The sequence below is a fragment of the Pogoniulus pusillus genome, chromosome 19 (assembly GCF_015220805.1).
Source record: "Pogoniulus pusillus isolate bPogPus1 chromosome 19, bPogPus1.pri, whole genome shotgun sequence".
Taxonomy (NCBI): domain Eukaryota; kingdom Metazoa; phylum Chordata; class Aves; order Piciformes; family Lybiidae; genus Pogoniulus; species Pogoniulus pusillus.
In genome coordinates this window covers 18,835,064-18,862,861 of record NC_087282.1, presented here as the reverse complement: position 1 = coordinate 18,862,861, position 27,798 = coordinate 18,835,064, and the positions used below count along the sequence as shown (strand labels likewise).

The 27,798-nt window shown below is 45.4% G+C and overlaps 1 protein-coding gene across 6 annotated transcripts in view; it reads right to left on the bottom strand.

Moving 5' to 3' along the window:
- Positions 1–27,798, bottom strand: part of NRK (Nik related kinase) — a 118,526-nt gene that overhangs the window by 26,975 nt on the left and 63,753 nt on the right. For 3 of the 6 annotated variants that reach the window (XM_064159549.1, XM_064159553.1, XM_064159554.1), the window contains exons 11-21: positions 26,960–27,032; positions 24,592–24,787; positions 23,569–23,733; positions 22,823–22,969; positions 18,221–18,373; positions 13,427–13,558; positions 11,667–11,734; positions 9,915–10,027; positions 7,053–7,150; positions 5,777–5,895; positions 1,675–1,768 (exon numbers count right to left, since the gene is read on the bottom strand). In XM_064159549.1, the coding sequence (XP_064015619.1) occupies positions 1,675–1,768; positions 5,777–5,895; positions 7,053–7,150; positions 9,915–10,027; positions 11,667–11,734; positions 13,427–13,558; positions 18,221–18,373; positions 22,823–22,969; positions 23,569–23,733; positions 24,592–24,787; positions 26,960–27,032 (1,358 nt within the window). The remainder of the gene's footprint in view (positions 1–1,674; positions 1,769–5,776; positions 5,896–7,052; positions 7,151–9,914; positions 10,028–11,666; positions 11,735–13,426; positions 13,559–18,220; positions 18,374–22,822; positions 22,970–23,568; positions 23,734–24,591; positions 24,788–26,959; positions 27,033–27,798) is intronic. The other 3 variants (XM_064159550.1, XM_064159551.1, XM_064159552.1) reach the window with 3 other exon arrangements.

The window sequence follows — 27,798 nt, the reverse complement described above, 5'->3', positions numbered from 1 at the left end:
TTGGGGTTGTTGTGGCTGAAGTGCAGAACCCTGCACTTGGCCTTGTTAAATCTCATCCCGTTGGCCTCTGCCCACCCATCCAGCCTGTCCATGTCCCTCTGCAGGGCTCTCCTACCCTCCAGTAGATTGATACCTGCTCCTAGCTTTGTGTCATCTGCAAACTTACCGATGCTGGACTCAATCCCCTGGTCCAGATCATCAGTAAAGATATTGAAGAGGACTGATCCTTGGGGGACACTGCTAGAGACTGGCTGCCAACTGGATGTGGCACCATTCCCCACCACTCCCTGGGCCCAGCCCTCCAGCCAGTTCTTGACCCATATCAGTGGGTTTTTGTTTTGTTTGTTTGGGTTTTCTTTTGTTCATTTTCGAGTCAGATTCAGCTGGACTGACCCAAACCCCCATTTGAATAATATGCGCAGTTTGGTACACTCCAACCACTTTGAACCAGTTCATGCTAGTGAGCCCATGAAATGGACATCTGAAGAAATGTTGGAGACTCATGATGGATGTAGTTGGTGAAAGAGAGGTGGGAGAAACACACAGGAGTCTCTCTGAGAAAGAAGATGACTAGAAGGCATTAGAGAGATCTGTGAGGAGCCATGGCAGCCATCTGTCTGCTCTCTCTCCCACGCTGCCCTCTCCAAACCCAGCAGAACACACAACCTCTACTTTTTGCCATTCTCTTTCATCCTCAGTCTGGGCCTCGAAGACCTAATCCTTCTCCTTTCCCTCAAGCAGCCTATTTTCAATGGAGAGCAGGAGAGAAGGAAAGCAATAGAGGCTGGGTTTGCTGCAGCCCTGTTTAAGAGAAGGAGCAGTGAACAGAGTCTTCTGTCCTTGAGGATGGTGTGATGAACCACTAGTAGGATGTCTTCCCCAGTCAGGAAAGGTGCCACTCTGTGCTGACTAAAGGTGAAGTAAATTCCTTTTCCTTCCCAGCCCTGCCACCAAAGCTCACACAGCAGCTCTGGGATGAGTTTCACACCACTGTGCTTTCCCTATCAGTACTATGCGAGAAGTGCTCTGACAGACTCAAAGTCTGATTACTGTAGTTTTTTCCTCTTGGTTTTGACCACAAAACATTGCTCTGCTTTGTCTGCCTTCATCTCTTCCGCACTAATATTTATCACAGGGGGAAAATCCACATGATTTGAAGTCTCTACTAGAAACTACAGCTGGGAAGAAACCGCAGCATGATATAAGAGGAGGCATGTATTTTTGCTAAGCCTGTAGGAAGAGATGAAGTGGTTTTTTTTCCCCCTCTCCTGGTAATATTTTATGGAGTGAGAGATAGTTCTCTTTAAACTGGAATACAAAAAGGTCAAACGTTTTTAAAACAGCAAGATGCACACCAACAATAACCAACAGGACTGCTTCGTGCAGCCTGCCCTGTGCCCTCGAGAGATGGATTCACGTCAGAAGCCACTACCAGGTCAGTAACAAGGACAAATAGAGAAGTGCAATTTCATACCTAAATGTAAGAGTTTTTATAGGAAGCACAAAACCTGCAACTACACATTTTTTGGAGGCTTATAGCTATAATTTGCAGTGACAGAGCAGGACTCGGAGTGAAAACGCTGCGGAGAAGAAATGGATATGGCGTTTATCATAGACATTAACGATCCCACTCTCCCCCCACTGCAGCCACCCCCTTGCACACGGCCAAATTACCTTCTGTTCTCCGATGCTGCTTTGGGGTTTCAGTTCAATTCCATCTGGTACTCTCGTCCTTGAGAAATCTGCCACTCTGCTGCTTAGCAGTTGCCTGGAAACAAACGCCAATTAATGAACAGAACTACTTCAGGGGAGAAGAAGGAGGAAAAAAAGAAGACCAAAAAGCAAAAGCCCCCACGTACACATCTTCAAAAGTGAGCATAATTAGCATCACTGCTTACACTTAAAGATTCCTATACAAAAGCAAGCTGATTAGTCAGTCGATGTGCCTGAATGAACTTGTGCCTGAGGAAGCATCACTCACAGCAGGAAGCTCTCCCCACCTCGATGGAGGGAGCATTCCTTCATCTCCCTGCATTTCATCCATCATTTTTCAGACACTGCATAGCTCAGACAAGTGAGAGCTGGTACCTCAAGCAGTCATTTGCAAAGTGCCTAATTCAGAACTTCTCCTGCCTCTCCTCTTACACTACCCTGAGGGGTGCAATTATCAGCCACCCTGCTCTCCAGAGAAAGAGTGTAAGCTGCCCCTGGAAGGAGGAGAGCAACAGCTCTGCTATCAGGGACCTCCCCTACCGGTGCCTACTGGAAAAGACTACACAGGAATTTCATGCTGTGAATCACTCCCTGAAACTTAGTGCCATGGTCTAGTTGACTGACAGGGCTGGGTTCTAGGTTGGACTGGACGATCTTGGAGGTCTCTTCCAACCTGGTTGATTCTATGATCATCCAGCTCAAATGTCCCTGCCATGTACAAGGACACCCCATGCTAGATCAGGTTGCTCAGATCGCTATCCAGCCTGGCCTCAACAACTTCCAGGGATGGGGTTTTTACCACCTCCCTGGGCAACTTGTTCCAATCTGTTGCAATACCTCACAGCACACCACTGTTCATCTTTCCCTTTGTCTGAGCTAGAGGATCAGCTCAAACAGCCACATCCCTACAGAGCTGGTGCTATCTCTGCATTTTATACCTTTACACGCAGTGGAAATGCATCAAACTTCTGTAAGTGAGGCTCTGGCTTCAGTTCTGTACATTTCTACCCCACATGATTTAATTATTCCACTTACTGATTAATTTGTATTCATGTATTTATTACTGCAATCCATTTAAGCCTACTGCATTCCTGCTCCTTTCCAATACATATGAAACTGACTGGATTTAGGATAGTGGTGTGAAGGGCTCTACAGTGTTGTGCCACAACTGGTACAGGAGCGCAGGGTGCTGGGTTTTTGAAGTGTTGTCCAATGCACTAAACAATGAAGGCCTGGTGAGAGAGCTACAGACTCAAAGCAGTAGTGAAAGAGTAGAAGATTTTGTGACTTTTTTGGTTTTATTTTTTGGTTTTGCCTCCTCCCTGCTCCCTTCTATGTAAGGGATAAATATTTCCATACTAAGAAATAGCAAGACATGGAGTAGCATGAATGGTGAGTGCAAGGACCTGTTCTGATCTGGAAAGCAAGCCACAACTGATCTTAAACCATGTCAACCTCCCACTTCTTAAGGGGAGAAGTAATTCCTAGCCAAGTACTCAGCTGCATCCATCTTGTTCAAATTTTGGTAGGGAACAGCATATGAAGAGCAGAGAGAGGAAACTGAACTAAGCAAAATGAGCCCCCAGGAAACTCCGTGTTTTAGGGAGACTGTGAATGCTGCAGGCACCAGAAGAGGAAGCACTCTCAGTAGAGTGGGAGAAACTAGCATCAGTGGAGCAGATATGCTATATACAAATTGGCTTATTGCCCCAAGCAAAACCAAGCCTTCTCAGGGTGGTTAACAGGGTTCATCCAAGAGAATATGAAACCTTCTGTCTTGTATATACCAAGTCTAGTCTTGCGACCAGGCACCTCCATAAAAGATGCAGCATGGACATCTATGGCTGTTCACAGCCCAGGCAAGACTAAGAAGACAGACTGTTTTCAAGGGCCAAATAAAACTTGTCCCAAGATGTCTCAACCAAAGGAGAAACACTCCTACAGACTGCAAATGGCTTCAGACCCAGCACTCACGTGCTTTAGGTGGAAAGACAAACCAAACCTTTCACTTTCTCCAGAATACGCAAGGTTTCGATGCCAGTCACTGCCTTCACTTTGATCACTATCCTTTTTGTTATTTACTTGGCACTAATGAAGACACAGTTCACAAGATATCTCTAATATAAATGCTATTCAGCCAAGGTGAAGAGATTGTGTTCATAGCCAAGATTGCACTTTTGATTTTACAGCAGTTCTTGTGGTGCCTGTGCGCAGAGGAAGGCAAGCCTGACAGTGTCGTCTCCAGAGAAGTGGACTGAGCAGGGACTGGTGGATCTCACACACAGAGAAGATGCAAGTAACACATGCAGGTTCCCAAAAGCTCCTTCAAATCATTACAGCATGCAAGGATCACAGCAATCTAGCACTTACACAGCAAAGTCATTGCTATGGGGCAAATCCATATTTTTATGCACAGTCTGAGGTCTAGGATGAATTTCTATGACCTAGAGCGAATAAAACCTTTTACGAATCAGAACAAGGTGTTTTGGAAGAGGAGCACTAAGAAAATAAAGGCATGAAGAGTGAAAAGACAGCTCTTTCAGGTGCACCAAATAAGACACAAGGTTTTTAATGTTCTCCCTCATCCCTCAGCTTTGAAAAGAAACTTCAGAAATGCAAATCAGGACCATATGCAGGCGTGAAAAGTACCTTCTTCAGAGCAGCACAGGGGAAAGGACTGGTAGCAGGCCAATGCAGTAGCTTGCCAACAGTGCTACAAATCTGTGCATCTCTTCTTGAAGACTGACAAAACTGCATCTGCAATTATGTCAGAAGAGCAAATACCATTCCAGAGAGCTCTGTGGCCTTATGATACACTTCAAAGTAAATCCTAGAACTTGAATTAAATTTAAGATTCTCAAAGAATGAAAGTTCGAATTTTCTTGCAAACACTAAAAGCTACTTCTGCTTGCTGTTGCAAACAGCAGGGCTGGCTGACTCACTCTCTCCTCTTGGACTATCAGGCTACTCAAACTCCATTATTTGTCATCAGAATACACATTTTGCATGACATCAAAACCACCACAAAATCAACAAAAGAAACCGGAAAGTCAGAAACAGTTCAGGTGGTAGAGGCCAGTAGGAGCCACAGCTTCGTCTGGCAATCACAGCAATTGTGCAAAACAACAGTATCAAAAATACAGCAGAACAAATACCCTGTTTACAACATCCCTTCTTTATAAACAGCTCTGATGAAGGAACCAGCAAGGCCTGGAACACAAACCCTATGAGGAGAGGCTGAGGGAGCTGGGGTTGTTTAGCCTGCAGAAGAGGAGGCTCAGGGGGAGACCTCACTGCTGTCTACAACTACCTGAAGGGAGGCTGTAGCCAGGCGGGGGTCAGTCTCTCCTCCCAGGAAACTACCAACAGAACAAGGGGTCGCAGTCTCAAGTTGTACTGGGGGAAGTATAGGCTGGATGTTAGGAGCCAGTTCCTTCCAGAGAGAGTAACTGGCATTGGAATGGGCTGCCCAGGGAGGTGGTGGAGTCACCATCCCTGGAGGTCTTCAAGAAAAGACTGGATGAGGCACTTGGTGCCATGGTCTGGATGACTGGACAGGGCTGGGAGATAGGTTGGACTGGATGATCTTGGAGGTCTCTTCCAGCCTGGTTGATTCTATGATTCTATTTCTCCTGGAGTGAATAACTACCTGAATACAAGAGCCATGATCGCCTTTCTGTTTCACTGTACCCTGTATTTAGCAAGTTGTCCAGTAGTTTTCTTTCTCCTTTTCTTCTGTTTCATAAATACTATTTAAACACAGATGAGTGTGAAGTAATCTCCATAAAAAGCACTACCTATTGATATGCAGTTAAAACGAGACATTTCCTCATTGTCCCAGGGCAGCAAGTCATCAAAGCTTATTACACTGCATATATCTGATGGAGCAAACATTCACCCCTGGGAGTTCATTAATACTGTGATTAAGCTGCTTAATTACAACTGACATAAATGACTGATAGTAACTTCAGAGGGGAAGTAGCATTAAGTACTTAAATACTTAAGTATTTCTCTAGATATATAGAAGTAATAAAAAGGTTTAAAAAAAAGAAGTCAGGCCAACCTTGTGTGGTTCATGTCATCTTCATCACTGCTGCTGACTTCATCACTGGATGAGGAATAGTCTGCTGCTTTTAAGAGTGAGTTGGCACTGTCCTTCCCCTTGGCAAAGGAACCTGGATTCTGCATGAAGAAAACTCAGTTGATTTTTTTTTCCTCATAGGAGAACCCATCACTAAATAGCATGTGTAGCATTTTCCTGTTCCAACAAATACAGTTATTGTCACTTCCACACCAAAATCATCTTTATTAGGAAGCTGCTGCTTTTGTTGGTCCATACGAGTTGGTATTTCACACAGGAAAGTGACCCATGCCAAAACACCTGATTTTCCTAAGAGCTGACAGGTCACTAACTTTAGTCAGTATGTTATGTTGAATCCCAAGCCTTTGAGATTCCACTTATGCATTTGCAGGAGCACAGCAGTACTTGCTTCTCACACAAGGAGTGCTCTGTGCCAGGACTAAAGCATTTCCCGAGTCGAGTTCTGTTCCAGCCCTGAACTACCTCAAGGCTTGTGGGACTGTGCCTGAGCACAGGCTCTGTCTGCACAGACTAGGTGCAAAGCACCTTTGAGCTGGGAAGGCAATACCAACGCAGCCATGGTCTACCCTGAGGGAAGCTAGACACCTCAGCCCTAAGGGAACACACTTCTCTGACAAGCCAGGAGTGCTGGTGTCTCTAAGTTCCAGCTGTCCCCTGCTGCCCCACAGGCCTGCCTGTAAGCTTTAAAATGCCAAGCATCCCACACGTGAGCTCTTGCACAAGGCACTGCGCTCCAGTTGCCTGATAGTTATCACACACACCTCAAACACCACCCAAGGAAAGAAATGCCTCAGTAAACAAGACAGAGAAGTAGCAATTGTCCTTTCTATCAGACAGCCAGGATGGTCTTGAGTATGTTGCAGCCTGTAGTGCATACTTCAGGCAATTACACACTGGATATTTGTGGGAGTCACTGACATCGTCTGGACTTCTGGGCTGCATGACAACTGATCAATGACTCCCTGAAATACTGGAGACATACCCTTTGTTTCTAAAGATTTATGGTCAGATGGATTCAGAAAAGCTAGGCTCTCTGCTGATGACCTGAGCTGGACACAGGCTGGTCCCAGGCTGAAAGCTGATGACACACAGTAAGCTCTCGCCAGCCCCACGCAGTCTCTCAGGAGGGCTCATTAGCCAGCAAACTCAAGCACCGACAGAGGAGCTGTCTGCAGGCACATATCCTCAGTGAAACTAAGGAGAAATCAAAAAATACCAGTGGATGGAAAGAACCTACTGCAATCTGGCCTGAATGAGGAACTTTTTCAGACTTCTTATGCAGCTGCAAGTGGTTCTGGAACAGAGAGTTCTCTGCCTTGGTTGGTCCTGGATTCCCTGGGGGAAAACAAAAAAACAAAACAACAACATTATTTTTTGTTTGCTAACTGCAAGAGACTGAGAGAGTAGACCAATACGACAGGCACATACAGTCCACCCTAAGTAGACACCTGCCTCTGCTGGCAAACTTTTTCTTCCCTCTTTGTTGCAAAGGGAAACATTTCACTTGTTCCCCAGTGGTTCTGGAAGCCACAATATTATGTATAGAAATTGACAGTGGTGCAGTTTAATGCTGCAAGAGGAAGAGAAACAGACCAAAACCTTGGCAACATACTCCCACTACAGAACAGCAACTGTTCCATGGACTGGAAGGCAGCTTGCAAGGGAAAAGAGCGGGGGGAGCACATATTATCAGCAACTGGTCATATTCCTGCACTGAAGGTGCCACCCAGCCACATTCTTGTGACTGCAGGCAAGGAGGTCATGGAGAGGTTCCAGGAGCTTGAGTCTTGATGCAATTTTTCATGAGCAAACATGAAACATGAGCATTTTTTCATGGCCTTCATAAAACTGTTGCACAAAACCAGTCAATGGGTTCCATTCTCTAAACTCAGATGGGCTTGAGGGCAAACAGCTGCACTGAACTCCACTCATGGACATGAGGTCAGGCTAAAGCAGAAGAGGATTCACTGCTTCCCAGTAGAACAAGCAGACCATTTTCCAGTCCCTGCTTCTCTTGAGGCACAAAGCATGTCACTTCTGAGCTCCCACTTCCACTCCCTACCATGGAGAAGTAGGCAACAGCAGCCTGGATTTCAGCAGTGATGCTCTGTCTGAGGTTAGGTATGGGCAGCAGGCAGGCTGTGGCACTAAGCTTCCCTCCCAGGTGGTATGGGAACCTATATTTGCTACCATGCTTGCATAGCTATGGAATATCCAAGCAAACAAGACTAGAGGAGTTGGAGTCCATCTCCATGTTCTGATGCCACACCAAGATGAGCTCCTGCAAGTAATTAAGTGAATCTTCCTTTTCAATGCCCCCCTCTCCCCACAAAACTACCCAAGAAGAGAAAAAGCAGCCTTGAGAGATGGAGTCTTCTGTACACAATTCCTGACACAAGGGAGAGAAAGCAGACGTGTCCCAGCGGCAGGGTGAAGGCACATCAGCCAGCTAAGCATCTGCCTCATTCAGCAACTTCTCTCATGTCTACTCCACCACTACCAACAGGACTCCTTCTAAGGTAAGGGAGTAGAATTCAGGCTTACCCAAATTAGGATTTGTAGTTGGTAATTCAGATAGTTTCATCACAGTAGCTTCATGTATTCATGCATTTTGCAAAGCTTTTAAAAATCAGAATTCTTTATTGGGCAATGAGCACCTAAGCAACTCAACAGAAGTATTAGCTTTGAAATATTCATATTCCTTTTCCTACCCAATCCATTATCCCTGTGGGTTTGGGAGAGCAACAAACTCTTTCTGGAACACCACATGCCAGAACTATATGTAATTTAATGACACTTAAGAACCCAAGCAGACATTTTAAACCACAAGGGAGGTTTTCTATTCTTTCCATTGCTGGTGAGGTTTTCATTTCCCCATGCCAAAATAGCACACAAGTTACACATCGTGCAGATATTGCAAAGCTGAGCTGGACTGCTGCACATTGTTCATCTCTATGCTGTTATTCAAACATAAAATGACATTAGAGCAAAAAGAAACAAAACCCAAGTGTTTTAAAGTGTGCATTGGATTCCTCTTGAAGCAAAATTCCCTACTCTCTGTAGTTAGCAAAAGCAAAACTGCCTTGGTTGTGTAAGTGTAATAAATAAGCAATTTGTTCTTCAGGAGCTTGCAAATTAACAATGTAAGCCTTAGTTTAAAAATAAATTACCTCAGCAGCTCACTGGTGTGGTTTCAGAGCATATTTAGTACCCACTCTGCTTCAAATTGGGCATAATTCCCCAAGTCCCCTGTCTTTAGTAGTCAACCTGGATGCAGAGTGGTGTAACACAGCACTGCTTTGCGGAGAGCTACACAAGAGACTGTCCTGCAGTTGACCACAGGAAACACCCTCAGGAACAACAGAAGAACTAAGTTGTCCACTTCTGCTCCATGGCTTCCATCTGCCAGAATCTCAGATCATATCTCAGGTACCAGAGTCTGTACTGCAAAATACCTGCACAATGATGAGCAAACCCACTGCATTCCTGTGTTGCTACAGTGATACCAGGACAGCTTAAATTAGATGAAGCTAACTCTGCCTTCTAACTTCTTTTGTCTTTTTTTCCAGCTCCACTATCTTTCTGCAGATAGAACAATAATGGAGAAATGTTTCATATGATGCTGTCCAGAGTCTTAATGCTTCCTTCAGCTGACTGTTAGAGTGCAGAAATATTAGTGCAGAGCAACTGCCCATCCCTGTCATCTTCTCAGTGGGCAATGCAGAAACCCAGCATATGGTTATGCAGAAAATGCCAGTGGGTGAACATTAACACTGAATTACATCTGCATGTCTGTAAAGCTGGCTTTGCTGAGTTTCACTGGTGTCAGTAAGTGCAACAGAACTGATTTTTTTTTTGCAGTTTCTAATTGAGGCAGTTCAAATTTTCCATATAGAAATATGTTCACAGTCACTTTTTGACTCAAAAGAGGAAGTGTTTATATTTTAGGAACACAGACCCATAAAATTCAGAGCCTATCACCAGAAGTCTATTAAAAAAAAATCATTTGCAATGCAGCATTTGATATTCTGCAGAAGCTCATTTCACATGATAGGAATTTTGCACATTTTAACTGATGAATTTTAGACTGGGGAATCACCTGAGGTGGACCAACTGCTCTGATGAGATCCCATCTCCCACTGCGTGTTGCCAGGAGTGCTGCTGCTGTTTAACTTTGGTGCATGTCCCCCAGGGGATGACTGATGAGCATTACTAAACAGAAAGACAAAAAAGCAGATCAGATTATCTTGCATGTAGAAACACAGACTGGAGCAGACCTCCTAGGTCACTGACTTGAGTTCTCAGCTGTTACTATATGATGTAATACTCCTTATAAACAAAAAATATATATTCATTGCTGCTCTCTAGTAGTGAGAGAAGATGATGGAGGGGACAGTTTCCTCTGGGCAGTCCTTCTGGGAGATTACAGAGATAACCAAGCCATTACAAAACATCCTATTATATGCACTTCTCTCTTGGCCTCTTCAGATCTGCCACTCCTGAGCCCAAAATCTCATGACTTCTACAAATACTGAAACCTGCTCCAGTACCCCCTAAGAAGATACATCACCACACACTTATCAACGCACAAAGGAACACAACCAACACTAAATCATGCTGCCAATCTTGTGAGCTGCCTGCACACAGTCCTGTGCAGCCAGTTCTAGGCAGTCATGCCTGAGCGTGAACACTGGATGAGATGACCTTCAGAGTTCACTTCCAGCCTCAGCCGTGCTGTGAAGTAAAACAGTGGCTCACCCAGAAAATCCAAGCTCAGAAGTCACTCACTTGTAGCAGTGTGATTTACTTCCACATTTCCATTCTGCTTTGCCTCCTCTAACTGCTATGTGGAAAGCATTTACAGCTTGCCTTCACTTGAGAGTTATTTCAGATGATGTTTCTAACTCCAGCTCATCAGAAGTGCTGCATGTTATTTTGTTATGTCAGCTACATTTACTTCCTTCTCAAATTCCTCCAACCCTACTTGCTTGTGGAATTATGTTCCCTGATTAGATATCCTGCAGGGACTACCCTTTGCTGCTAAGCTCTCTGCATCCTTGGTCATTTCTCTTGGGAGATGTAAAAAAGTATACTAAAGCTAAGGGCAGACTGCCAAGACACATCTACAGACAGCCTGTTCAAGCTGCTACCAGCCAAATCAAAGCTACAGACACAAGCTTCACAAGCTATGAGGGCTTGTATATGGAGTTGTGGTAGACTCCTCACTCACCAAAGTATCTGGCCAACTAACTGCTCTTTGAAACCAATGGCACATGACCCTAGTATAAGGCATCTGCAAGAGCATCCAGGCAGGATCTCAAGTAACTTGTACCTTCAGCAGCCTTTTTAATGTGGAAGGAAAGCAAAGCATCATGAAGGCAGAAGGAGGTAAATGACTGGACAACACACCACCTGTTGACTGGAAAATGGATGCAGAACTTGCATGTGACCCACATGGGGATGCTAAACAGGCTGAATGAAATGAAAATAACTAATTGCAGGAATTACTACAGATGGAAAATCTCTCATGAAGGAAAAATGCATTTTTACAGCAGAAGATAGAACTCCCTTGCATGAAAATGAGAAGGGTGCCAACAAGAGGCTTGTTTCTCTTTAACTAACCTAGCTTCCTAATCTTAGCTCTGAAGCAATTGCCTAAGCCAGTTTCTTTTAATGATTGACATAACTGATTTATTTTTGTGGACAGACTCAAGAGACAAAATAAAGGTGTGAGCCCATGTATGTTTTGGTTATTACTGAGGTTATGGGTTTGCTTTTAATAAATACACTTTAGTTTTCCTATTAGAAATAATTCAGTGTTAGTATAAACATAAAACACTTAAAAGCTTACCTTGTCAGGCATCGCTGATGGCCAGGTTGCTCCCTGCTGTAAAATTTAGAGGTTGTCCTTTCTGGAACCTTAAGGATTTAATGCAATGTTTTAATGTTTGAATTTTACACTCAGTTAATATACCCAATGCTTACCCTGCATCAGTGTAAAACTAACAGTAACCAACGCAGATGAATAATGCTTCAGCGGGACCTGTGGAGAGGACATCCATGGTATCAACTCTGGAAGCTGCAAGTCAGCAGCAGGTGCCACCAGTTTGCTCCAGGCTTGTGTAATCTATCAGGGTGCAGACTGCAAGTGGTTTGCACCTTCCCTTAGCATCAGCATTATTCTTGGTCGATATTTAAAGCAGAGAAACACATCTGCAGTCACTTTCCTTAGACAGTGAACTGCCTTACATGCTACCAAAGGGGTGGAGAAAGAGACATACACCCCCCACAACTGGAGAAAGAGACATCACCCCCCCCCCCCAACTGCAGTGCAGTAACATGAATACACACGTGCACTAATCACAGAATCATAGAATCAACCAGGTTGGAAGAGACCTCCAAGATCATCCAGGCCAACCTAGCACCCAGCCCTAACCAATCAACCAGACCATGGCACTAAGTGCCTCATCCAGGTTTTTCTTGAACACCTCCAGGGACGGTGACTCCAGCACCTCCCTGGGTAGCCCATTCCAATGCCAATCACTCTCTCTGCCAACAACTTCCTCCTAACATCCAGCCTATACTTCCCCCAACACAACTTGATACTGTGTCCCCTTGTTCTATTGCTGCCTGCCTGGGAGAAGAGGCCACCCCCCACCTGGCTACAGCCTCCCTTCAGGTAGTTGTAGACAGCAATGAGGTCACCCCTGAGCCTCCTCTTCTCCAGGCTAAACAACCTCAGCTCCCTCAGCCTCTCCTCATAGGGTTTGTGTTCCAGGCCCCTCACCAGCTTTGTTGCCCTTTTCTGGACACCTTCCAGTATCTCAACATCTCTCTTGAATTGAGGGGCCCAGAACTGGACACAGTACTCAAGATGTGGCCTGACCAGTGCAGAGTACAGGGGAAGAATAACCTCCCTTGTCCTACTGGCCACACTGTTCCTGATCCAGGGCCAGGATGCCATTGGCTCTCTTGGCCACCTGGGCACACTGCTGGCTCATCTTCAGCTACTATCTCCCAGCACCCCCAGGTCCCTTTCCTCCTGGCTGCTCTCCAGCCACTCTGTCCCCATCCTGTAGCGCTGCTTGGGGCTGTTGTGGCCAAAGTGTAGAACCCTGCACTTGGCCTTGTTAAATCTCATCCCATTGGCCTCTGCCCACCCATCCAGCCTGTCCAGGTCCCTCTGCAGGGCTCTCCTACCTTCCAACAGATCAACACCTGCTCCTAGCTTGGTGTCATCTGCAAACTTACTGATGCTGGACTCAATCCCCTTGTCACTTGCTCTTAGAAAGGCTCCACCACCTGAATTACACAAACTAATGATTTTTTTCTGCAACAAGCCAGGTTTTTCATAGAAAGAGCAGCTACAAATACTTGGTCTAACGAAACTCTATCTGCAATCACAGATCCTGCAGACTAACATGTACACATAAACTCAGAACACTGACCTTATAAATTCCTATCTTTGTTCTAGATCACTGAGACCCAGTTCATGTACAAGCAATGAGATTTTCACTGAGATTCATGAAGTCTAAAGGATGGATACTACAGAGCACAGGGAAACTGAGTGGAGAGCTACTGACTGTGCCAAGCAGCCTGAGGCTCACGTACCTTTGGGGGGTGCTCTTCATTTTGACCCAGCTTCCAGAATACATCATCCTGCACAGGGCTGAGTGGTGTTGACATCATATCTGTCAGTGAACTGCTGTGGTACACATCCTTACTGGCTCGGAAATTTTCACACTTGAAACAAATGAAACAGCTGTTGAATTGTATTTCCCTGCCTATGCAAGAGGTTCTAGTCTCAATAGGTATCGATGGTTCTGTTTGTGAGACCAAATTTTCAGTAAAGACATGAGGAATATTGTGTTTGGATGCAGCCCTACTCATCTTCCTCACTCTGAAGTGAGTTATTCATTCCCAGCATATTCATAGAATCAACCAGGTTGGAAGAGACCTCCAAGATCATCCAGTCCAACCTAGCACCCAGCCCTAGCCAGTCAACTAGAACATGGCACTAAGTGCCTCAGCCAGGCTTTTCTTGAAGACCTCAAGGGGTCTTCCCCCCAGACCAAGGGACGGTGCCTCCACCACCTCCCTGGGCAGCCCATTCCAATGCCAATCACTCTCTCTGGGAAGAACTTCCTCCTAACATCCAGCCCATACCTACCCTGGCACAACTTGAGACTGTGTCCCCTTGTTCTATTGCTGGTTGCCTGGGAGAAGAGGCCACCCCCCACCTGGCTACAATGTCCCTTCAGGTAGTTGTAGACAGCAATGAGGTCACCCCTGAGCCTCCTCTTCTGCAGGCTAAACAACTCCAGCTCCCTCAGCCTCTCCTCATAGGATTTGTGCTCCAGGCCCCTCACCAGCTTTGTTGCCCTTCTCTGGACATGTTCCAGCACCTCAACATCTTTCCTGAATTGAGGAGCCCAGAACTGGACACAGTAGTCAAGGTGTGGCCTGAGCAGTGCTGAGTACAGGGGAAGAATAACCTCCCTTGTCCTGCTGGCACAATTATTGCAAGACAAAGGGTACAATAAAAAGAAATAGCAAAAGCATGTATGCTGTACACTCATCTCCCCTTCTCAAATCTATGGAGGAGATACTAAGGCATTGGCAATAGACAGCAAACAACTTAACTGTATGATACCAAATTTGGAGTATATTTCATCCAACTCTGACCAATGCTTCCATTTCAATCTTTAGATAGGGTAATCACTGGGGGAACTTACCTCCCCTGTTAGATGTTGAGTTCCAAACTAGGCTACAAGCCCGTCATCAACTCTGAATCAATGGAGACAAACTGCCAGCTGGAAGGCACTCCAGCTCCCCAGTGGTTATGGGGGTCTCTAGTCTCTACAACACATTTTTCAGTTGCTTGAAAAAGCAAGTTTGGAAATGCAACAAGAAAGAAAAAAGGAACTATGCTCAGACTACACCTCATGGGTAGTCATGTCCAGGTGCTCTCCTTGTGACTGCTCTTCAAAGCTATCAAAATCAGAGCACTGCAATAGCAAATGGCCTAACTCTGGTGGAGAGCAGGAAAGAAATCAAATCACTTCCTTACAAAGTCTCCATTCCAAGGATACAACAAATAAACAGCGTAAACCTCAATCCAAAAGAGCAAAACTTTGCTCCTCTGATTCTTTCCGTATTGAAAAGAAGAAAACAACTCCAAAACAATTAAAAGGAACAATAAAGCCATAAAAGAAAGGAAGGTCCCTTAAATTCTTGCAAAGGAGAAGAAAGGGAAAGAGCTAAAAAAGCCAAGCAAATGTGCCAGTCCTGCCCAGCATGAGAAAACCTCCTGGACACAAGGCTGCGACAGAGGAGGTGTAAATGCTGTGTGAGCTGGGCCCAGCTGGAGGGCTGCTGTGCTACAGCCAATCTGGTGTCACAGAAATGGAAAACACATAAAGAGGAATGCCTGAAGCTGTGCCACTTGGTGCTTTACCTTGCCAGACCTCCCGTGCCAAGCAGGACTGAGGCTCTCCGGAGACACAGCTGGCAGGAACACCAAAGGCTGATGTCCTTCCTGCGTCAGGAGGCAGCCTGTGCCCCAGCGCAGTGCCACGTCTCTGCTGGCAGCCACCTCGTTCTCAAAGGCACTGCAAGACCAGCAGTCCCACTGCTTTTGGACCTCAGAAAGAGGCTGGCAGTTTTTCAGTCACCAAACTCCTGTGTCCCAGTTGAGTTACTGCAATTTAGATCAGAGGCAGCTGCAGTTCAGCTGCCCCAAAAATGACTCAGGCAAATGTTTTGGTAATTTATCAGCCCAAGTCTATAAAAGTCTCCACTTCCCCAGTCTAAAAAAAAAACACTATAACTGAGAAGTGTGCACAGCTTTTCAATAATATAATATGAGCTCCTGTAACTCTACAAGGCTAATTAATTCATGGGAACAATGTTTGAAATCACTTAGATATTGACAGGTAGCAATTTTATAACTCAAGATGGCAAATATCCATTCAAATGCCCAATCACAACCTCCTACACCACCATGCCAGTGTCAGCTGTCAAAAAACAGCTCTGAGAAGTTCACCTAGTGTGATATTCAGGCTCTTCTTCTACTCTTTTTTTCTTGGGTAGTATGTTCTGTTGACTCCCATCACAGAAAATAGCTTTTTCAGCAGTTATAACATCTCATAAGCCAAATCCTTTCCATTTTGTCAAAATCACTTTTTTTGTCCAACATGATTGTCACTAATAACAGTTTTTAGTTAACCAGAATTATTTCAACAGCAAAATGCTCCCCTGAAATGATGTGAGTATAGAACAGGTTTTATAGCCAAGTATATTATTATCTGAACACAGGGAGAATTTTTTTCCCTTGCTACTTTTTCAACAAGAAACACTTCTTTCTAAATTCCAGCTTTTAAATCCTGCAGGCTACCAGAAAACTATTTGTGCTTAAGAGCACAGATAAGATTTGCTGAATCATGACATAAAAACTGACGAGGTATCACAGTATCATCAGGGTTGGAAGAGACCTCACAGATCATCAAGTCCAACCCTTTACCACAGAGCTCAAGGCTAGACCATGGCACCAAGTGCCACGTCCAACCTTGCCTTGAACTGCTCCAGGGACGGCGACTCCACCACCTCCCCGGGCAGCCCATTCCAGTGTCCAATGACTCTCTCAGGGAAGAACTTTCTCCTCACCTCCAGCCTAAATCTCCCCTGGCGCAGCCTGAGGCTGTGTCCTCTCGTTCTGGTGCTGGCCACCTGAGAGAAGAGAGCAACCTCCTTGGTGCTGGCCACCTGAGAGAAGACAGCAACCTCCTCCTGGCCACAACCACCCCTCAGGTAGTTGTAGACAGCAATAAGGTCTCCCCTGTGCCTCCTCTTCTCCAGGCTAACCAATCCCAGCTCCCTCAGCCTCTCCTCATAGGGCTGTGCTCAAGGCCTCTCACCAGCCTCGTCGCCCTTCTATGGACACGCTGAGGTGAATCCAAGCTCTGCAGATAGTACCCACATACCTTCTTTGGGCAGAGAGAGACCTGCTCTTTGTAAAGCCAGGAAGCGATGCCTACTTTGGGGATAATTTCTGTAGGACCTTTAAGTCCTTGCAATTTCATATCAAACAGCAAAGTTTCAGGCAGCTCCCAAAAATCAGTATTTGATATTCCCTTTAAGTTTTATAGGTAAAACAATTTGTGTGGGGAAAAGAAATAATTAAACTCAACACTAACAATTATTCTAAACTACTGAGACTTGAGCCTTAAATTGTTTTCATTGGAAGTACTACTAGAAGAACAGCAGATCTTCTCTGTACAGGCAGAGCTCTACCTGCTATGTGTCTTCAAACACACAGTTGGTACACCTAAGAGAATTAAGGAAAAGGACCCTTTGCTGTCTGAAATTCTAGCATAAAGTGATAAGAGTACAACAGGTGGATGAGTAGAGTTGAAGAAAATTCAGGAAGAAGGAATTTTAAAGACAGTCTGTACTTGCTTTCAGGAGGCTAAGTTACTAATTAGAACTGAATCTACATGCAGGTGGTAGGTAAGTGCAACTGTTGTTACAAAACAGCATAAGAAAAAAGTTTTCCTTAGAGTTCCAAGCAGATCTGGGACACTAGGTCGATGCATGACTTAATGCACAGCTACTTCTTCTAACAGTGTTCTGTTTCAGCCACATTACTACAGACAATAGAGGGGATACAGCTAGCAAATCCTCCAGGAAAACCACAGTCAATTCTAAAAGAGAGCTCATTTCAGGTGGGAGGTAAATTCTGCCACTAGTCAGGCAGTAGGGGATGCTGTGCAGAGAAACAGACTCAGTGACTTCGTGGAAGAAGCCTCTCTGATATTCTGTATGTAGCCCAGAAGGGCTTATCCCATACCACTGCAAACAAGCAAGCACAGAACAGGTATAAAAAGCAGGAGGAAATGGCACACTCATCTGGCAGTATCTCACCGTGCTCTCACCAGACAGACAGGATAGATGACACAGAAGTCATGCTCCATGCTCAGGAGCTGTGTTAAGATTTCCAGCTAACATTTTTTAAAAAGCTATTTGGGCACCCAGGCTGTGCCACAAAATCTCAGAGAACACAATTATTTCCAGTAAGAAGTCATTTTTCTCTGAGCAGAGCAGTGATGACAGATGATCCCTCTTTGACAAACCTGGCCTGAAGGTCCTCAGCAGAGACATCTGTGATGAATTCCACTTGCATTTTAACTGTGCAGTTCACCTGTACTGAAAATCAACAAGGCACCCACATATCTAACTGCACACGTATATTGCTGAGAGTCTTTTAATCTCCAGGTGACTAACTGGCCTCAAGGAAGCTGCCAGCCTTTACCCAAGGCTAAAATACAAGTAAGGTTTCTGACACACTCTTTGCTCAGGAACCAGCCCTGCGTCCTCCTCCTCCCCACCAGTGCAGCAGTGCCATACCTGTACAAACATGGCTCTCTGTGGTGCAGGGGTGCAAGGACTGGAACTGCTGCCAGATCCCATCCTGGCATGTGGTGTGGCTTCATGCCCCAGCACTGCTGGCCACGGCAGGTAAGGCTGCGTGCTGTCACTTTTCTTCTTCCAGTCCTCGGCCTGAGAGAGAGAAAAGCAGCATCATGTTGCACACAGCCTTGGACGCTCTCTGGCAGCAACAAAGTGCACATGGACTCTGATGGACTTTTGTGCTAGTTAGAAGCAAGCTAGAATGTTTTGGTAAAAGAACTTGATAACAGGCAGTGGAATGAAAACATGGTGTCTCCTTCTCTCACAGTCACGCTGAGAGCTCTGGGAAGAAGTAAACTTTCTTCTGCCTTTGCCTTCAGACCTGGTCACATCTCATTAACCTTGCTCCCACTAACCTTGCTCCCTAACCTCTTGGCTGCACCTCTCTTCTTCCTGAGAACTGGGGTAAGGTTGAGAGGGCAGGGGAAGGTGTTGGGGTGGTTTGAAAGCCCCTCCTGGGGACTCAGGTTTCTGGGAGGGGAGTTGTGCTTCTGTATTGTTTATCCTTTGTATATTTCTGTATATAATTGTATATAACTGTATATATTGTAAATAGCTGCTTGTAAATTCTGCTAGCTGTAAATAAATTGCTTCACCTATATTCCCAGGGTCCATCTGAGTTAGCTGGGGCAAATACAAAGTGTGGGGGGGCGGGTAAGAGCCCAAACCATCACAACTTTCCCACTGGGGAGCGGTCAGTCCTGGCACAGTGTGAATCACTACTGCCTCTTCATTTGCAACTTTTCCTTCTCCATCGAGCTTCTGTCAAAAGGCAGCAAGGAGAGGGCCTGAGTTGCCATCTGCTGCATTTCAGGCCATCTCATTTGCTGCAGGCTGGGATTTTAGCTGGGAGGAATCAGTTGTCTGTATTTCCTTATCTTTGACAACATGAAGCCTCTTTTGCTGTGCATTTATTGCACTCTTCTGCAACAATGCTGGTTTTGGCTTGGGTAGAGTCAATTTTCTCCATGGTAGCTGGTATTCGGCTAGGGTTTGGATTTGTGCTGGTAACACAGGGTTTTTTTTATTACTGCTGAGCAGAGCTTACACAGAATCAGGGCCTTTTCTGCTCCTCACCCTACCTGTGACAGACTAGTGGACACAGTAGGGACAGCTGATGTCCCATACCATATGGCATCATGATCAGCAATACAAAGCTCAGGATACTTGGAGTGAAGTTTTGTCTTCCCAAGTCATCGTTACATGTGATGGAGCCCTGCTTTCTTGGGGATAGCTGAACCTGCCTGCTGATGAGGAGTGCTGAATTAATTCCTTTGCTTGTGCACACAGCTTTTGCTTCACCTGTTAAACTGCTTTTATCTCAAACCACCAGTATTCTCACTTTTACCCTTCCAGTTCTCTCCTCCATCCCAGCTGTGGTGAGACAGTGAGCAGCTTCCTGGGGCTTAGCTGCCAGCTGGGGTTAAACCACGACAACACTGACAGTACTGCATGTTGCTTTGTACTTCAAAACACTTAGCACTCTATCTTTTGGTATCTTACTAGCACTGTGGATAAGACTGAGGAACATGACCTAGAAGGAATAAAAGTATTTTTATTTCCTGAGGGCATTGCTCACGACAAAAATCTTGATCTTATGGTTTTGCCCCCACTAGTCTTCCCAGGTTCATTCAACATGACTAATTCTCATTCTCTAGTGTAAATCTTCATCATATCCTCTGATTCAGCAGCCTAAAAATGCATCTACATGGTAAACTAGAGATTAATGCCATAAAAACACCCAGTTATCTGTGTCTGGGAGAGCATTCTTAATGGTTATCTCTCCCTGTATCTGGGTGTTTGTGCCCATGTCAGGAAGGTAAGATATTTTTAACACAGCCTAGAAAAATGCTGAGGAGATGGAAAATGATTCCACTTAGTCTCACAGATCCTGAATGAGGAAAAAAAGGAACACACACACACAAATCCACACACACCCCCCTTATTAAAAGGCACAACACAGCTAAATACCATGAAATTCTAGCTCCAGTGAAATCAAGTGTTATACTACTCAAGGTCAGATTTTGATTACTTGCAACTTCTGATAATGAAAGGTGAATTTTACCATAAGCAAGAAAGAAAATTTAAAAGCTAGCTATGACATTTACCTACTAGTTCCATGCCCAAAGGGTGCTTGTATGCAATATACTACGATTCAGAAACAAACTCACATGGTGGCACTTTGGGCTCCCAGAACCAGTGGCAGCCCCTACCCAGGCACTAGACTAGTGCAGCATCAAACCTGAACCAGGAGTCCTTTTCTCTCAGGTCATTAGCTCCAGTGCCAGTGGGACCAGATACTGCACAAAACGAGCTCACCTCTGCACACAGCAGAGGAAACCTGTCCTAACATGCCTGCAACCTGATGAGTGCAATGGCAAAGACAAGGAACTCTTAAGAAATGGTTTTGTGGCCACAGACATTAACCTTGAATCTTTGGAGGCCTTCAGGGCTTTTTGTTTATTTTTAATGCCTGAGTGTAAGAATGATTCCAGAGTGTTTGTGTATCAATGATTGCAAATGATGCTACAAATGACACTGAGCACTAAAGAGCAAACTCACTGAATAGGCTATCTCTATCCCTGTGTAGAACTCTCCCAGCAGAGAAAATAGTATTTCCTTAGCTAATACATTGGAAAATATCAATATCCAAAAAATAAACTCATTGAGTTATCACTGTTATAAACAGTCAAAACTTTAAAGCATTTTAAAATTGCTGTGAACAATTATGACTGCTGAGATAAATTACAAGGTCTCAGACTTGACAAAAATGCAACCCTGTACTACTATATTTTAGTGGAAGTGACTTTTAGTAACTTGCACTTCCAAGTAAGTAATATCCTTAAAACTGTATTACAGTAGCCAAAATGACAAGATCCTCATACTGTGAACCTAAAAGGCAGGCAGCATCTAACCTGGAACTAGTGATGTTTTATTTCACCACTAAATTAAAAGTTAACTGTGACTGCACACAAAATTCCATAATACATTTCATTCTGCTACAAAGTGGTCATTTACAAAACAAATGCCCAAACTAGAGGCCACTATTTAAAGCTGACATTTGGCAGTTCTTTTGAATTCTAACTACGATACAGTAGAAAAGAAAGCTAAAGTAACTCAGCTGAGCTGCATTTTCTCCCCACCCACCAAAAGCCTAGCTAAAAACTTCTATTGACTTTGACATGTAATTAGCAAAAGCAGCTTAATTCTCTGTCCACACCCAATTTCCTCTCCAGATGGAGTAAGAACTAGCCCTCTGCCATCAAACAGACACTGATTTCAAGAGGAATTCACTGGAATCTCAGTAACAAATTCTTGAATGAATTCTGGGCTCAACCAGTGCAATGAGGCCTCTGGAGCTAGGGCATTTGGGGGTTTGACAGTCAAGCTGCACCTCAAACAGAATTCTATTTGCTTGTTTATATGAACTGCTACTCTAACAGGATGCTTAGGGTACTTGGTTTTCATTATTTCACATTGCTGCTTAGCTGTTTTCAGACTCTAATCAGTTACTAAAATTCATCATTTCAACAAACAATGCAAGTTTCATTTAACTGTTTACCACCACTATAGAGAATTTCAGCAGCATGCACTCACATATGCACACATATGAAGCAGGGACAAGAGAGCACTTGCTTAAAGACCATGGCAAGGCATGGAGAGGTAGCACTTTGCATTCCCCTTACTTACATGAGCACGAGGTCTCCTCATGCCTTTGCTGGAGTATTTTGGGAAGATGCAGATACTATCATATCCACTATTCTACAGCCACCTGAGGAGGCAACTGTGAGCTGCTAAGATTTCTGACACTGACCCAGACTTTGGTAACACAATCAATCACACCAGCTGTAGAACTGGGCTCATAAGCTAGGATTACATCAAAAAGAAAAGTAAGTGTGCTAGAAATGATGAGATGACATATGTGGAATGGACCCATAGCTTTTCATAATGTCTCGATAGTAAGCAGAACAATTTGGTGGGCAGAAATACTTTTGAGAGTTAGCAAAAGAATGAAATGGATTACAGCTCTCAATCGAGGATTATATGTGGCTACCCTTGATCCATCAAATCTGACCCACTTTAAATCCTGGGAGACAAAGAACAAGAAAAGGCATCACAACCTGACACTGAGGCGTAGAACTCTATGCTTGGGTGGTATGACATTGTTCTGTGCCTGGGGCAATTTTGTGCACCCTAAAATCAAGGCAAAGACATCTGTTAAACCTCAGACAAGACCACATAAATTTATTCCTCGTTGAAGGACAAGGGAATGACACCTGGTTAACCAGAAAGACTGTGTTTCCCAATTCATCAGTCTAATCCTTCTCTGAACTCAAGTAGAAGTGATAAAGGAACATTTCTTTTCCCTTATCCTCTGTGTTAATGGAAATTAAAAGCTTTAGTGTAGCATAAGTGTGTAATAAGGCACTGGTCAAGCTCCAGATTTACATTTAAACTTCAATCTGTTCTCTGCTTCAAGCACTACCACAGCACCAAAACCAGCAAAGAAGCAAAATGCTACACTGGCCAGTACAGTACCTCTTTGCTTGTGCTGCTTGATGGAGGATGCCCTGCTGAACTTGAACTCTTCTTCTGCTTGTGGTCATGTTGGAGAGACAGCAGCTGTGTCTGGTCTTTGGGGAGAGTTCGATGCACCTTCCTGTTGTGCTGTACATCCTCCACCTTCTGAAACCAATGATGAACCTCAGTGAGAACAATGCCTTGGAGCACAAGCAAGCTGATCACTGAAAACACAGGTCTTTCAAAGAACTAAGGGATTCCAGCAGGGAACAATTCCAGCAGGGCTGACAGAAGAGACACAACCCCAAGCAATAGGAAGCATAACACAAACGTGAACACTCTGGAAGTATGTCAGAACTTAAAAAAAATATTTTCCCTAAACCCAGAGGACTTCAATCAAACACTCCATGCTTCTGTTTGACCACAAACCAGTTTGTTCCTGAAGCACTACAGAACACTGTGGCCAAGGTGCCAGACTTGACGACAAGATTTCACCATGGAACGAGAAACAGAACAGAAAAGAAATAGCAGGGACAGAAGTGAGAGAAGCAGTGTCATTACCACAGATAAGGAGGGTGACTCAGTAACATGTACATTAACACCAAGGAAGGCTGAATCTGAGGACAAAATGCAGCAAAGGCTTCATAAAAGTCCCTCTCTGGTCTGTGACTCAGATGATGGGAACATCCTTAGAGAACTGAAAAAGACACCAGTGGCAGGAACAGGGACCTGTGAATTGCTGTCAGCAAACACTTTTTTCATACCTGCTTCTTTTCTGATTTCTTCTGTCCATCTACTATGGACCGTTCATCTTCCACAGCCCTTTTGTCTTCTTTGCACCCCTCCTCTCTCTTCTGAACTGCCTTAGCCTCTGGCCACCTCTGCTCAAACTCCTGCTGTCTTCGCAGCTCCTGCTCTCGCCTCTGATGCTGGAAGACAGCCAGGGAATAACATGGCTTATTTTACTTTACTTCTGCACCCACCAATTACTTATGCCAGTGTCCATTAATCACAAGGCTCATTTCCTGCTGTGCAGTCACTAAAGGGGATATCTAATACATGGCACAGCAGAAGCAGACGGCTACAAGCTGCCACCACCACGACTGCCAAACTTGAAGTGAAACCTTTGCCCTTTTGGCAGCTGAGGGCAGATTTGCCATTCATTTAAGCAGGCATGTGAGATCTCTGTGATTGCTGGCAGCTAATCTAATGACAAATGTCTTCCTGTCATTTTGAGAAGGAAGAGTTTTGCCAGAGCCCTGGTTTAGCTGGAGCAGCACTGTGCTTCGCAAATGCCGGCTCCAGAGCGCTTGCACAGTGCCCGAACTTTGTCAGATACTCCATCAGAAGAGACATGGTGATTTAGCAATGCCTTCAACACCACAGCACGTCAGACAGCTGAAAGGGCAGCAGCTATCTCGTAACATCTTACACAGAAGCAGGGCCAGCACTGTGCATCAGAGAGACACACTCTGAATTGGGCAACAGGCACGAGAAAGAGATCAGGATCTCTCACCCCATGTGTCCTGGACTTCTACCACCGAATGAAATCGAGCAAAATGCCTTTCCTCCTCCACTCTCAAAGCTCAGGGCAAGTTGCCAGCAGGAAAGTGACAGAGCCAATTTAAAATGGTGTTCAGAAGTGCCACAGTTCTCCCAAGGCTAAGACTACAAGCCAGGCCGTGCTGACAATCTAACACAATCGTCTCGCTTTCAAAGCCTACTCTCTACCCGCACATCTTTCATCTGTGATGAGACACGGGACAACAAAATAAGCCAGTCCCTACATCCTCCAGCCTCCTCCTCTGCTCTTTCTGCTGCTCGATCCGCTTCTGCCGCTCTGATAGCAGCTGCTTCTTGTATTTCTCCTGGTCCTTCAGCTGCTGCTGCTGGCGATGAGGGTCAGAACGGTTTTTGTTCTCCTGCTGCAGCCTCAGGAATTCACGGCGGAGAGTTGATTCTCCCGGGAGATTAACTATAGAGCTGAAACAAAGTGGAGGTTTCTACGTGACTAAACATCACAGTATCACCAAGGTTGGAAGAGACCTCACAGATCATCAAGTCCAACCCTTTACCACAGAGCTCAAGGCTAGACCATGGCACCAAGTGCCACGTCCAATCCTGCCTTGAACAGCCCCAGGGACGGTGACTCCACCACCTCCCCGGGCAGCCCATTCCAGTGTCCAATGACTCTCTCAGTGAAAAACTTTCTCCTCACCTCCAGCCTAAATCTCCCCTGGCACAGCCTGAGGCTGTGTCCTCTCGTTCTGGTGCTGGCCACCTGAGAGAAGAGAGCAACCTCCTCCTGGCCACAACCACCCTTCAGGTAGTTGTAGACAGCAATAAGGTCACCCCTGAGCCTCCTCTTCTCCAGGCTAAACAATCCCAGCTCCCTCAGCCTCTCCTCGTAGGGCTGTGCTCAAGGCCTCTCCCCAGCCTCATCGCCCTTCTCTGGACACGCTCAAGCATCTCAATGTCCCTCCTAAACTGGGGGGCCCAGAACTGAACAAAGGACTCAAGGTGTGGTCTAACCAGTGCAGAGTACAGGGGCAGAATGACCTCCCTGCTCCTGCTGACCACACCATTCCTGATGCAGGCCAGGATGCCACTGGCTCTCTTGGCCACCTGGGCACACTGCTGGCTCATGTTCAGGCGGGTATCAATCAGTACCCCCAGATCCCTCTCTGTCTGGCTGCTCTCCAGCCACTCTGACCCCAGCCTGTATCTCTGCATGGGGTTGTTGTGGCCAAAGTGCAGCACCCTGCACTTGGAGCTATTGAACCCCATCCCATTGGCCTCTGCCCATCTGTCCAGGCGGTCAAGGTCCTGCTGCAGAGCCCTTCTGCCCTCCAACTCAGTCACATCTGCCCCCAGCTTAGTGTCATCTGCAAACTTGCTGATGACTGACTCCATGCCCTCATCCAGATCATCTATGAAGATGTTAAAGAGGATGGGGCCCAGCACAGATCCCTGAGGGACACCACTAGTGACAGCTGCCAGCTGGATGTGGCACCATTCACCACCACTCTCTGGGTCCGGCCCTCCAGCCAGTTCCTAACCCAGCACAGAGTGTTACCATCCAAGCCACGGGCTGACAGCTTAGCCAGCAGTTTGCTGTGGGGGACAGTGTCAAAGGCCTTGCTGAAGTCCAGATAGACCACATCCACAGGCCTCCCCACATCCACCAAGCAGTCACCTGATCATAGAAGGAGATCAGGTTGGAGAGGCAGGATCTGCCCTTCCTAAACCCATGCTGGCTGGACCTGAGCCCTTTGCCATCCCTCAGGTGCGCTCTTATCACCCCCAAGATAACCTGCTCCATCAGTTTCCCTGGCACTGAGGTCAGGCTGACAGGTCTGTAGTTCCCAGGTTCCTCCATCCCACCCTTCTTGTGGATGGGGACCACGTTGGCCATTTCCAGTCTCCTGGGACCTCTCCGGTGAGCCAGGACTGCTGGAAAACGATGGAGAGCGGCTTGGCCAGCTCAGCTGCCAGCTCTCTCAGCACCCTGGGATGGATCCCATCTGGTCCCATGGACTTGTGGGTGTCCAGGTGGCTCAGCAGGTCCTGAACTAATTCTTCATGAATTTCCAGGGGAACACACTGCTCCCCGACCCCATCCCCCAGTTCAAGAGGCCACTTGCCCTGAACTCCTCCCTCCTTACTGTTGAAAACTGAGGCGAAGAAGGCATTCAGGACCTCAGCCTCTTCTTCGTCATCAGTTATAGTGTTCCCCTCCTGGTCCAGTAAGGAGTGGAGGCTCTTCTTGTTTAACATAACATTAAAGAGAGAGTATAAGGTGCATTGGGAATTGCTTGTTGTCCTGTGCTAGCAAATTACGATGTTGTGTTGTATCTCCAGCACGTTGACTGTGCACCTGCCCTTACTGTGCTACAGAACAGCCTGAAGTTGATTACAGAGTCCTACATTAGAGGGTTTCCTCCCTATTTCAGGGGAGCTAAAAAGCAGCTTATTGCTGACACCCTGCACTTTGTGGTTACATTTGATAGCTACAAAAGAGTTAGAGCTACCAGAGGGGATACTGGAGATAAGGGATTCAGAGCAAGTTAAGGAAAGCTATTCTGGCTAAGAAGGGCTGCCTTCAATGAGAACAGCTGATGTAATCAAATTCTCTATCCCAGTAATAAAACTAACCTTGGTTCTCCTTCATCTTCATTCAGCTCATCATCTTCCTCCTCACTCCCACTGTAATCATAGTCCGTTTCTTCTAAAATGAAACAAAAAAAGGAACAATAGAGAAACCCCAGTGGAGGATGCTGTTATATAAGACATGATCTTGAACTTTGCTTCTGAGCACTCAACCTGAACTACACGTAGCTCAGCAGGAATTTAAAAGCCACAGGTTGCACTGAGGGGAGGTAAGACACCCACATCCATAATTCAAACTCTAGTTCAGATAATGTCTCAGGACAGCCCCTTTACACACTTCCACCTTTTCCCTGGACTGACTGTATTGGTTTTGTAAAACTAACCTATTTTCACAATCTGAAGTGAATTAGGCTAAACTCACAGAGAACTCTAACGCCTGTAACACCAGCAGAGAAATGTAGATAGGACATAAAAGCCTATCCTGCTCTGCTATTGTATCCTTGCTGTATGGCTAAGTTGAGGCCTTGAGTAAGTCCAGATTTCCCTTTGTATTAAAGCAAATAACTTAAAAAAGAAGTAGGGATAATAAATTAACAATAGTTTCAGCGCAGGGCTTCAGAAGAAGCTGACTCATAACTTTAAAAGTTCTCCTCAAGACTAACATGAAGCAGGCTAAGGGCTAGGTGCTCTGCATTGCTGGCTACATAGCACACTAAAGGGGGACCTATTTTTATTTTTCAAGTCATCACTTTGAAGTGTATAGCCTGGCAATTTAGCATTGTTCCCTTTTCAGATGAGTTTTGATTAAAAATAGCACTTTTCAGGCCAAAACCTAACTATCTATCAAGAAGTGACTGTTATCACTGCACTACCTCGTGCCAAGG